Genomic DNA, 11,300 nt, shown 5'->3' on the forward strand with positions numbered 1-11,300 from the left:
GGGGGGATCACGACGGTGCACACCCACCTGTCTGGCCCTTCCCCAGGGTCTTCTCCAGCCGATACGGGCCGACGTACTGATGGGTCTCCTGGGTGTTGGACCCGACGGGGCTCTCCTTGCCCTGCATCGCCGCCGTATCGCCGCTTTCCTCTTGGTCCGCCAGGTTGAAAGGTTTTCCTGCAAAAACCACTTATGCCGAAACCTTCACACTATCCCACCTCCCGCTCCTCCTCTTCCTCCTCCGCCGCTTCTTCCTCCTCCACCTGCACCACCTGCTCTCTCCCCCGGTCTTCACTCACTTGTTCGTCGTTATCACTCGTTCACGAGACCTCATGCCGGCGGTCTGTCGCGTCCCACCGCGTCTCTACGCGGCATCCTTTGGCACGGCTCGCGTGCCTACCCTCCCGATGAACGAGACTCCGAGTGTCAAGCGTTCCACGGGAATGAGAGAGAGAGAGAGAGAGAGGGGGAGGAAGAGAGGTAACGAGAAGAGAAAACTTAGGGAGTCGCGTCGCTCTGTTTTCTGCCCGCGGGATTTCCAAGCGTCGTCGCGTATCCCCTTAGTTTCATTCGGGCGGCGACAACACGGGGACGATCGGCGCGGTACGTCCGCCGTGCGTCTCGATCGTCGCTTCAACCGTAGCAGCCGTTCGCCCGTACCCCGGTGAGCATCACGTGCGTCCTTGCGAATCGCCGCTCACGATCGGCTCGTGGGGGCGCGCGCGCGAACTATTTACCGGAGGAGTCGTCGGGCCCTTCGCCGTGGCCTTCCGCGCGAATTCATCGGGGCGAGGCGGTCGTGAATCGCGCGTAGTCGCATGGTGCATCAGCCATCGCTAAGCATCCCTCTGTCCAAGCGGAAGGTGTGGACATCGGGAGGAGGCCGACGAGAGCAGAGGGGGAGGGGGAGGCAGAGAGAGAGAGAGAGAGAACCTCTCCGGGGGCTGGGCGACCAAGAGCACGCACTTACACACGCATCTATCACTATCCTCGGCGCGCACTGTCACTGCCACGATCGTTCCTTGATCCTCGGCGGGTGCCTCTTGCGGATCCTTTTCATGTTGCTCGCTCGATCGCGCACCGTCCGAGCTGCCGGAGGTCCTCCGTGGAAGGACGACGACGACGACGACGACGACGACGACGACGGTGACGGAGGCCACCAGACGGCGGTCCGTTCATTGGAACACGCGGGGCATCGTGGCCGACGTGGACGCGACGGACACGTCGACGCGCGAGGACGACGACGCCTGCATCAGGCGCCGATCGCGGCCGGCGATTCCGGGCCGAAGACGGGCGCCATTGTGATTCGAGGAGGTAGCCTGCGTCAGGCAGTACCCCCGACGAGGACTCCCGAGATCGCTGCACTACGCCGCTCCGTCTAGCCGCTCGCCACCGAATCACCGTTCTCCCTCGCTATGGCGATACCCGCCCCGCTCGTCGCCGCGAAGCGCTCGTCGACAGCCTCCTCTCCTCGACGGCTCCTCTTGGGTAACTCGGGTCGGCCGAGCTTGCCGTGCTCGAGGAGGCCGCGCTCCGTCGCACTCTGTTCCGTCGCACGCACACTCGCGCTCCGGCACACTCGCTGTGTGTGTGTGTGTGTCTCTCTCTCTCTCTCTCTCTCTCTCTGTGTATACCTGTGTCGCTATAATCCAGAAGTGAACAACGCGATCGGACTTGCGAATCGCCGCGAGCTCTTCATCCCCGCTTTCTGACGGTCGTGCCGGGGGGATCGACGACGATGGACACGCTTCTCTTGTCGTCGCGAGCTCGCACCGACGTCCTCGATCGGACTGGTTCGCGCGATCGCGTATCCCGGCTTCGACGAGGGATTTTAGCGTCCGTCTTGTGGAACTGACGACGACGACGACGGCGGCGGCGACGACGACGACGACGACGACGATCACGGCGCTCCCAGTTCGATTACGTGCCGGACACAGAGAGAGGGGTTGCCGCTGCGCGCGCAACCCCACGCCCGCTGCGAACCCCTTCCGCCCTCTCGCGCGCACCGAGAAGCGGTGCCGTACGTACCGAGGAGGGTGTCAGACCCGGCTCTGGAAAACGTGGCGGAAAGAGCCGCGTCTGCCTTCGGGGTGGTGTGCGACACAATGCGCGAGCGAGCGGGGGTGGCGGGCGCGCAGTCGGTACAAAGACGCTCGCCCGGCGGTTCGCGTCCGGGCTTTCGCGGCTGAGCGGGTTCTCCGTCATGCGGACACGAGTTTGCGAGGGTGTTGGCGTTTTTTCCTGTCTTCGCTGTCGGCGTTAATCTTAATTTGCTCGAGCGGACACGAGAGGACGATCCGTCGTTTCCGCTTTATCCTTTTCCGCGTAGAGGAGAAGGATGGATAGAGGAAGAAAAAGGAAGAGAGAGAGAGAGGAGACGATTCCATTGTGTTTCTGGCCGGACGCCAAACGTAGCCGCGTTTTATAATGAATCGCGCGCGTAATCACCGCAGTCGGGGGGAGGGGGGCGGTCTCGCGCGCCCCGCTTTTTTGTTTTATTACGGACGGCGCGTGCGCTTAATTGAGCCCGATAATAAGTCGCCGGTGTTGAAGCCGCTGAACGGTTTCCGCGCACTTGGCTGGCGCAGCAGGAAAATAATAACATAGCCGGGCTAACATTCGTCGCTTCCCGCGAAGAGAGAGAGAGAGAGAGAGTCGTTTCCGTTCGCCGAACGATAAAACGTCATTCCGCCGTCGGCGACAGGAGCCGTCCGCCGGTGTTCCGCTGTCATCGTTGTTACAACGCGTGCTGGCGCTTCGGCCGACTGACTGCGGGAGACCGCGACAGGTCGTCGACTCAGTCGCGGATCCGAACTACTGTCCTCTCTCTCCCCTCGTCGAGAAAGCGTCACCGGAGAGCGTTATTAGGGAAAATCATAGCGACGTAATTCTCGTCGTTGAAAAACGCGTTCGTCGCGTAATTATACGAGACGTTCCGTCGTTACCCTCGTTACCAGTCGTATTCCACGGATCGGGCGTAACTTCGAGATCTGGTTTGAGGGACGCTCTGAACGTGCGGGATCTTACGTAATGACGTTACACCGGAGGGGGGGGCGTGTATGTGAGCGCCCGAGAATTCGTTTAATATAACGTTAAAAGCACTCGACGAAAAGTATGACGACGGCCACGGGACATCCCCTGGTAATAGGATCAAAAGTTTGCGGGGAGTATCCGGTACTACGCAGACACCATGTATTATTCAGACGCGCGGAATCAGACGGGATAAGCCAGACAGCCGGGGTCGTTACCACGCCGATTAATCATTTATCGATTTCGTTATTAGCGGACCGGCCACCTTTCCGTTCTCCGAACGGGAATGCGACGATACGCGCGAATGTACCTCCTTCTGCATCGGTATTTTGTTGCGTTATTAATCCCTCCCCCTCTCCCGTATCGTGGCGCGTATTAATTCTCGCTGGGCCCTCCTCCTCAGTTATAGGAAACGCGCACGGCGAAACGAGCGCGGGAATGCGGTGAGTATCAGAGAGCGATTAGGGTTAAATCGCTTCGTACGACCGGAGATAACTCCATCTTGATCGTGCAAACGAATCGTCCGAGGGAGGACCCGCGATAGAGAGGGGTTCCTGGTACGAATCTATTAAACGTAGTTAATTCTTTCGGAGAGAGTGGAGGAGAGAGGCGTTTAACGGAGGCACTTTTCTCGATGAGGCGCGCGTATAAATATGCAAGGAAAATTACCCGCACCGTAGCGTGAGCCACCACGAAGACGATCCGTAGAGGGACGGGGGAAGAGAGAGAGGGAGAGAGGGAAAGAGAAAAGCAGAGGGTTACGAATACATGATATACACGGTGATCTCTCCCACTTATCTCGAGCATCTGTCGCGTTTGCATCTGACACTCGCGTGAAATCGAGTTGTTCCAGTTTAACGAAACCGTAATGATATAACCGCGGGTCTCGTTCTGTTGTTCCCGCGACGAAATCATCTCGTCGTCGCCGTCATTGTTGTTGTTTTCCGTTAAGAGGCGTGTCACGCGTCTCTCTCTCTCTCTCTCTCTCTCGCCCGTGTATCTCGGCAAAATCGCGCTGGATTCGATGATTTTTATTGCGTTACACGTTTTACGTGAAATAATCGGAGTTAACGAGGGATACGTAAGGAGCAAGTTGAGCGAGAACCACCCCGTACATCGACGGTGAGCGAGCGAGCGAAAGAGAGAAAGAGAGCGGAAGTGACGGCGCGATGAAGAGAGAGAGAAAGAGAGAGAGAGAGAGATCGTGGGTGGCGAGAGGGAGAACGAGAACGAGAGGGATAACAGTTGGTGGCACAAAGAGGAGGGTGCAGGCCGAGGATCGATAGATATATAGAGGCAGAAAGGAACACAGGAAGCGTCTGACACCGGGAAACTCCTGGGGATGGCTTCTTACGAGGTGGTTCAACTCGACTAACAAGCCGTTTTTCGAACTCGATCGATGATTCGACCACATCTATTTTCCCTCTTCTTCCTTCTCCCTCACTCTCTCTTTTTCTTTTCTTTTTCGCACTGTGGTGAATTCCTCCCGAAGACGTCGCCGGCTGTCGTTTGCGTTGCGAGATTAACGCACGAATAAATTCGTATGGGAATTTCGTGATTCACGAGGCGCTTACCTGAATCGAAACTTTGGCCCTGTGTTAAATCTTTAATTCTGCAACACAGCAGAAGCTAAGGTAGTAAAACAGGTTCAATTTCAATTCTGGTAATATAATTTATTCCTACTTTGATCCTGACGATGTCTTAAATATCCATTTTCGCCGTTTTAGCATGAAAATGGGTTGTTCAAGGTAGCATCAAAATTAAATCTGTAGGATCAAAAGTGTTCAAGAGAGAAGTTAGCAAGTGTCAGTGACGTCAAAGTAGGTTTTTATTAGTTTACAGGCCATCAAAATGGACGCAAACTATCCCTAACAGCGTTAAAGTAGCATCAAAATTTCGACCCGCGACGACGGTGTCGCTTGTGCGGTGGAATATAAATAAAAAGGAAGTAGCAGAACGGAACGCGAAGAATAATCCGCACTCTCCGCATTCGCCGACGACACGGTCCTTTTGATGCAGCAGATAAAAGCGACGACGGTCGTTTCCCTTCCTTCGAGACGGAATAATAAAGCGGACGATAAATATGCATCGCTTACGCGCGCGCTGGAAGCGTGTACACAAAGGATCAATTAATAGTACATAAATTAATCGCTCGTTTATGCAAAATATTTCTTCGCGATATTGAAGCTTCATCTTTCATCCCGTTCGCCCGTTTCTATTCATATTGATTAAACCTTAATGAATTTAAGGTTAATAGTCTGCATTAATAATCGTTATTTGAGATTTGTCTCAAGTGAAACAGTCATATTTGAGCTGGAATGTGAATTTTTCGGTGGAATCGCGAATATAATAAACACACATATTACGTGATTCAACTATGGTTTTAAAATTTCGGGGAAAAACGAAATTCTTCCCGCATTTCCCCGCGGATTTCTTCGGTTTCTATCTCAAGGGTGGAGAAATTCGTTCGGGAAAATTCATATTTCGGATTAAAATCCGCCACGTTTTTTCCCGTAAAGAAGATGAGGGAAAATATATTACACGGAAAGATGGAAGAAAAACCTCGTTTCTGCCCGAAGCTATGAGACTATAGCTGAGAAACCGAAGAACTCAGATCTAACTATAAATTCAGATCCGAGTAGCTCACGTGAGACGAGCTTCAAGCAACGACTATTGATACAGGCCTAGGAGTCTTTGTCTGAAGGGAGTTTCATAGTGACTTCCACCGAACTCTGATTAAGCTAATCAACGAATAATAACAGGAATTGCTAGCCCCAATTTCCAGTTCCTGTAACTTGTCGTTCAATAATCGAAAAGTTAATAATTCCTATCCGTCTTTAAGCAAGATAGCGCGATTAACACTTGATTAATGGAGCGATTTTAAATCGTCGATTGGCTCAGTCGGAGTTTGGCGAAGGTCGCCCTAATTCGAAGTTTAATCGACATCGGGTGGGAACGGGTATTCGTCAGTGACGGAACGATTCTCTGACGGACAAAATCCTCGACATCGAGATCTCGTGATGATCGAGAAATCTTATGAGTAGGGGCGGGGGGGGGAGGAGGGGAGGACCGGCGATTACTTGGCGATTAGTTTCGCGTTCCGCGCAGATATATATCTCGGATACAAATTTGAAGTTCAACACTAGGGTCGCGGGCTTCGGGTAGTGACAGCTCAAGTACGAGCGATTAATTGGTCTGCCATTGTCGTCCCTTTACTGTCCTCTGCAGCTCACCGCCAGATAATCGCCATAAATACGCGCGAGAAGTCGACTGAATTACCGTCAATTACGGACGGATTAAACTCTGCTCCGCTTTGGTCGTTGCCCTTCGGCAAGAATCGGGAAAAATTATTTCCGCGCCTAAGAGCCGCGCGACGTTCGGATATGCGCGCGTAAACTCGTCGGATATTCGGCCGGGGGTCGACCTGCAACCCCGAGAGTAACCTGACAATTTCATCGCGCGCGACACCGCCGGGATACTCACATATATATATATATATATATATATATATATATTCTGGCACAGGTCGGAAGATGAATATCTTGCGGCACAGACACGGTTTATCCGCACTGTCAACTCGCCGGATTAAATCCGGGTACGCGGCGGCGCGCGAAATTTTCCGGGGAACTCGCGAACAAGTCCCCGAAACACGCCGGCGATTAAATTTTCAAGACGCGCAGAGAGCTCGTTGTATGCCGTATTGTGCTCCTCGCGTAGCTTAATGCTCCCCGTTACCCCCCTTCTCCTATACTCCTTCTTTCTGTGTCCTTTTACAACGCACCCGCACATCCACATTCGCGCGAAGCGGCGTGATAAATCGCTCGTGCTGATATCGTGATTCGCCTCGGTGCGAAAGAAGCAGCGGGGAAAGATCGCCTCCGCATTGTTATTGTGAAACAAGACGGGCGTCAGGATAAATTGAGATGTATACGCGCTCTTGGAAATATATAAAATAGCGAGGCGGTTTTCTTTTCACGGAGAGTCATCGGAACGCGCGAATCACTCGTACGGTGTTCTTCACTGCGAGGAAGGGCGGGGAGCGGGGGAGGTAATACCTAAAAGGGAGGCGCGAAGTGTTAACTCAGGCAACGGCGGATACTTGACGGCACCCTTATGAATTCCCCGTCTCTTCATCCCCGTCACCGCTTTCCCTCAAACTCTTTCACGAACCTGCCGCGTCGTCCCCTCGTTTTCCAAAGTTTCTTCCTCACGGCAAAAATAAACCGTCCATATGCGGCGATTTCTCGCAGACTCTCTCCGTGGAGAAACCAGCCGTAAGTTCAGTTTTGTATCCGAGTTGGATTCTTCGATTTATGAGACGCCCGTCGCGATCGCTCCCTTCGCTCCCTAAAGCGAAGTTGATAAAATTCGTCGCGCGTCGTCGCGCGTCTGGTCTCGTTATCGGAGTGAAAGGAGGAGCGGCTCTTCCCTTGCGCCGCGGTTGTATTTTTGGAAAAAAAGTTTACTCCAGCAAAACGATGTGTGTTCTTCGACGGTACACGTAGGGAACGATTTCTCAAAATCCGCCTGATAAATCGCCCGTGAAATCGCGTTTCTTTTAAAGGGCCAGCGATGGCTAATGATGAGGAAAGTATTGGCAACGCGGAATATTTATTTATTCCCGAGATTGGGAATCAACGTGTTACTTCAGACGCCGTTGCTGTTGCACGTTACTCTTTTTTTTTTATTAATAAATTAATTAATAATAATAGCGTGATCGGATACATTTTTTAACCTGATTGTATACATGAATTTACCATACAAGGAGATATCAGAAAGATGAAAAATGTAGATACGTGCATTTTCGATACGGCAGTATTGAATTGCACGTTATTTCTAATGCCAGCATGAGAAAATATTTCATCTCGAGTAACTATTGTGTAACGTATAATATAATACTACGGTGTATGCACGTCCGTGAGAACAGCAGAAGGATGGGTTATTCATTGTGTTTGCGACATAGCCATAGTTCGGGCAGTGATGTACAATTGTAATCGTGTAGTTCGCATTGTGCTGTTTTTAAATTTCCCATATTACCTTGAGATTGTCTCGATGTTATAAATCTTAGCCGAGCAGAACTGCTATGGTATAATTTTTCGGTTTATAAATGTGTGTGTCTTCGAGAAAAGTTCTTTACGTGTAACACACACAGTAAAAAAATGTTGCATTACGAGCTGCTCGCCTAAATTTTGGTGTTACTTTAAAATAGAGATATATTAAAAAGTATACAAGTATGATCGAAATATAATTGAATTATCATTCGTTTCGTTAACGTATTACCTTTTAACATATTCACCTAATTAAAGTAATACCAACAATTTAGGTAGACCGTTTGCGGCGCAAAACTCTTTACTATATTAATCACACTTTCCGGATAACGATAATGAGTGTAATCGTTACTTTTATCGTTACTTTGCACACGCACAGTACATGTACGCGAAGAGATTCCACCGTTGACCCGGCTTTGCCGGGTTCATTTGTCCGTCACCAGTTGTCCGTCCCGGCCGAGAAGCGGCCACTCGCGGCGCGCGAGACTCGACTCGTTACTTCAACGCTACGGGGGTTGATCGACGTCCGGACGCGGTACGTGCAGGTATCCGACATTTAAACATACACGTCGGCACGTGGGATACGCGCCCGCGACACACGCCGCGATTTGATTTATGCAGCCGTTAAATGCGATCTCTATTAAGCGTGTACACTCCGCGCACGGACTCCGGAGTGTGGTAAATCACGAGGGATGCCGCCGCCGCGCCCATGGGACATAATAATATCACCGTGGCCCGAAGTGGCGCAAAGTTCGACACCGCCGCGACCGTCGGCCGGACGAGAGCTGCGGAAATAATTAACGAGCAGACTCCGTCTGCGCGCGCGTGTTAACTCGACCGACATAATCCGTCGCCGGGCAGTATCGGCAGTTTCCATTTGTCCATCACGAGAGATCCGCTTGGAATCTGTAATAACGCGCCCGTCGGCAAATTATTCTCGCGATTTCTTACGCGTGAAGTTTCACTCCGAACTCTCGGGCGAAAATTCGCTCGAAGCGATAACTGAAACCGTTCAACCGCCGTCGGAACTTATTTCATCTGCACGAGGAAATGTGTTTCGAGTCGATCGCAGTGGATTCGTTCTAATAACGGTGGGATAACATTAGAGATTCACTTTTCAAGCTTGGGTAAAAATTCGCCCCCTTCTTCGCCTTTTAGATCGTCAATCGCCATTTTGAACGCTCAGATATGCCGGAACGTATATTGGAGCTACGTTTCATCCAGATCTTTGAGACGATGCGTCCTTCTTCGTGTTACGCAACATCGAACGTTACCTGGACACTCTAACGTGATAGATTATAACTTCTTCTATCATACTCTATTTGCGTGTAAACGATCTTTAATGCATGCGACCTTCTAAATATACCCGATGTTTGCTTTTGATCTCCAAGTATCAATTGCTTATTTATTTTCAGTTCTTCATCCCGTATATTTTACATTGAATCTAATCTCATGTCTGTTTTCATCTGCGATTAGTTTTATCATCATTGTGTGCTAAAAGGGTACTCCCTAAAGATAATCATCATTATTATTACTAAAATATCCGGCGGTTTGGAAAGGGCAGATTCACTCGAAAACGGAGAATCGCTCGATCTCGAGTGGCTCGGCTGTCGCTCTGTCGTTTCCGGGCGGAGGAGTCTCGCTCGAAGAAATACGGAGAGCGGAACAGGCGAGTGTCGTTCTCCACGTGAACACTCGCGGAAGTTCTTAAGAACGAGCTGTCGCGTTGACTCGGAACAGCTCCATAGATACGAGCACGATCACGATCTCACTGTGTCTCAGCCGTCTCCCTCGAAGCTCTCGCGACTCTCGTGCTCCACGTAGACCCCACCAGGTACCCGCCTGCGGTCGGTCACGGGGGGATATGCCGGAGCAGGCGATTCTACACCCTCTCGGTACGTGCGTGTCCGCCCACGCGCGAGAACCCGTGCATACACGCGAAACCGAGCGCACGAGAACAGGGGGAGGAAGGGGGGGGGCGGCTTTGATTCGGAGCGTACGAGCGCCCACGAGGAGAGAAACGCCGCGCTCAGCGAGCGAGGGTTCTCCGCTTCTCCGGCGCTACGAGACCTCGGGGAAATCCTAATATTTTAACCAGCGGCGAGGCGACGCGTATGAAAGGACCCGTGCGTGCGTGCTCGGAAGAAAGAGAGAGAGAGAGAGAAGGAGAGAGAGCACACTGAAAGGGAAATGGGGTGTTGTGCGAGTCATCTCCGCGTACCCTCCGGTGCCGGTGTAGACGAGCGCGTGTAGTATACACACAGCCGCGGTACCCCGAGGGAAGTACTTGCAATTAACGCGGTAAGACTCGGCCGTTGCAAGGGGTGCGCCCGCGCCCCTTCTTACCGCGGCTGCCTGCCACCCTCCTCGGCCTCTTTCGAGCCGACCTGCCGAGCGGCTTCGGAGCGGAGGAGCGGGGGATGCGGGAGATCTCGCGTTTGTTCGTCTCGTGGTTACTCGTCAGAGATACGCGCAATCTTGTCCCGCCTGCGGTGAACGATATCCGTGTACCATTCACTCTGAGAGAGCGAATCTCTCTCTTTCTCTCTCTCCCTCTTCGTGTGCGAAGTCGTTTACAATTGGCGCGCGGATATTCGGTTCATTATGAACGATAAATGTCGCGTTATTATCTGGGGGCGTCTGCGAAAGTTCCCCGGGACTGTCGGTGACTTCATCGCCGCGAAGGATGAGTCATTTTACAGACGCTGAATCAGCTGCGTGCGAAAAGAGCGCATTTCTTCACTGAAAACCGCGCATTTTCGACCGTCCGCCAATCGTTGCCTCTCACTGATCGATCATTCGTCGAATCCCGACCTAGCTACCACCATCGTCACGCTGTTGCAAAACACCGTGACGCGGAGTTTTCCGCATCCACCCTTCCGCCCGGCGGAAGGGAGGGGATTTCTTTTCGCGGGGCCGGAAACGCGGGCTTAGTCGTCGACTGTGGCCCTATAGAGTGCATACCCGTGTAAAATCCCCGCGGAACGACCGCCTTGAATTTCCAGATGTCCCGCGTAACGCCCGTGACCGATAGATTCCGCTCGTGCGCTTCCTGCAATTGCAGCAGCGGCGGTAGGATCGCCTCCCGCGCGAGGGGGAGCCTTTTAAGGCCGTCGTAAAATCGTACCCGGTGTATCGCGGATATCTGCGGATATCTGCGTAAAATACCGATGACTCCCCCCCCCCTCTCTTTCTCTTGTCGACTCCCGCTGTAGCATCTCG

The 11,300-nt window shown here is 52.2% G+C and overlaps 1 protein-coding gene across 1 annotated transcript in view; it reads right to left on the bottom strand.

Annotated features, from left to right (window-relative positions):
• Window positions 1–201, bottom strand: part of LOC106748708 (serine/threonine-protein kinase BRSK2) — a 20,112-nt gene extending 19,911 nt beyond the window's left edge. Inside the window, exon 1 of the mRNA XM_014627527.1 lies at window positions 28–201. Coding sequence (XP_014483013.1) covers window positions 28–127 — 100 coding nt within the window. The 5' untranslated portion in view covers window positions 128–201. The remainder of the gene's footprint in view (window positions 1–27) is intronic.
• Window positions 202–11,300: the final 11,099 nt, after the last annotated feature.

The sequence above is a fragment of the Dinoponera quadriceps genome, unplaced genomic scaffold (assembly GCF_001313825.1).
Source record: "Dinoponera quadriceps isolate SergipeBrazil2010 unplaced genomic scaffold, ASM131382v1 scaffold2094, whole genome shotgun sequence".
NCBI classification, from domain to species: Eukaryota; Metazoa; Arthropoda; class Insecta; order Hymenoptera; family Formicidae; genus Dinoponera; species Dinoponera quadriceps.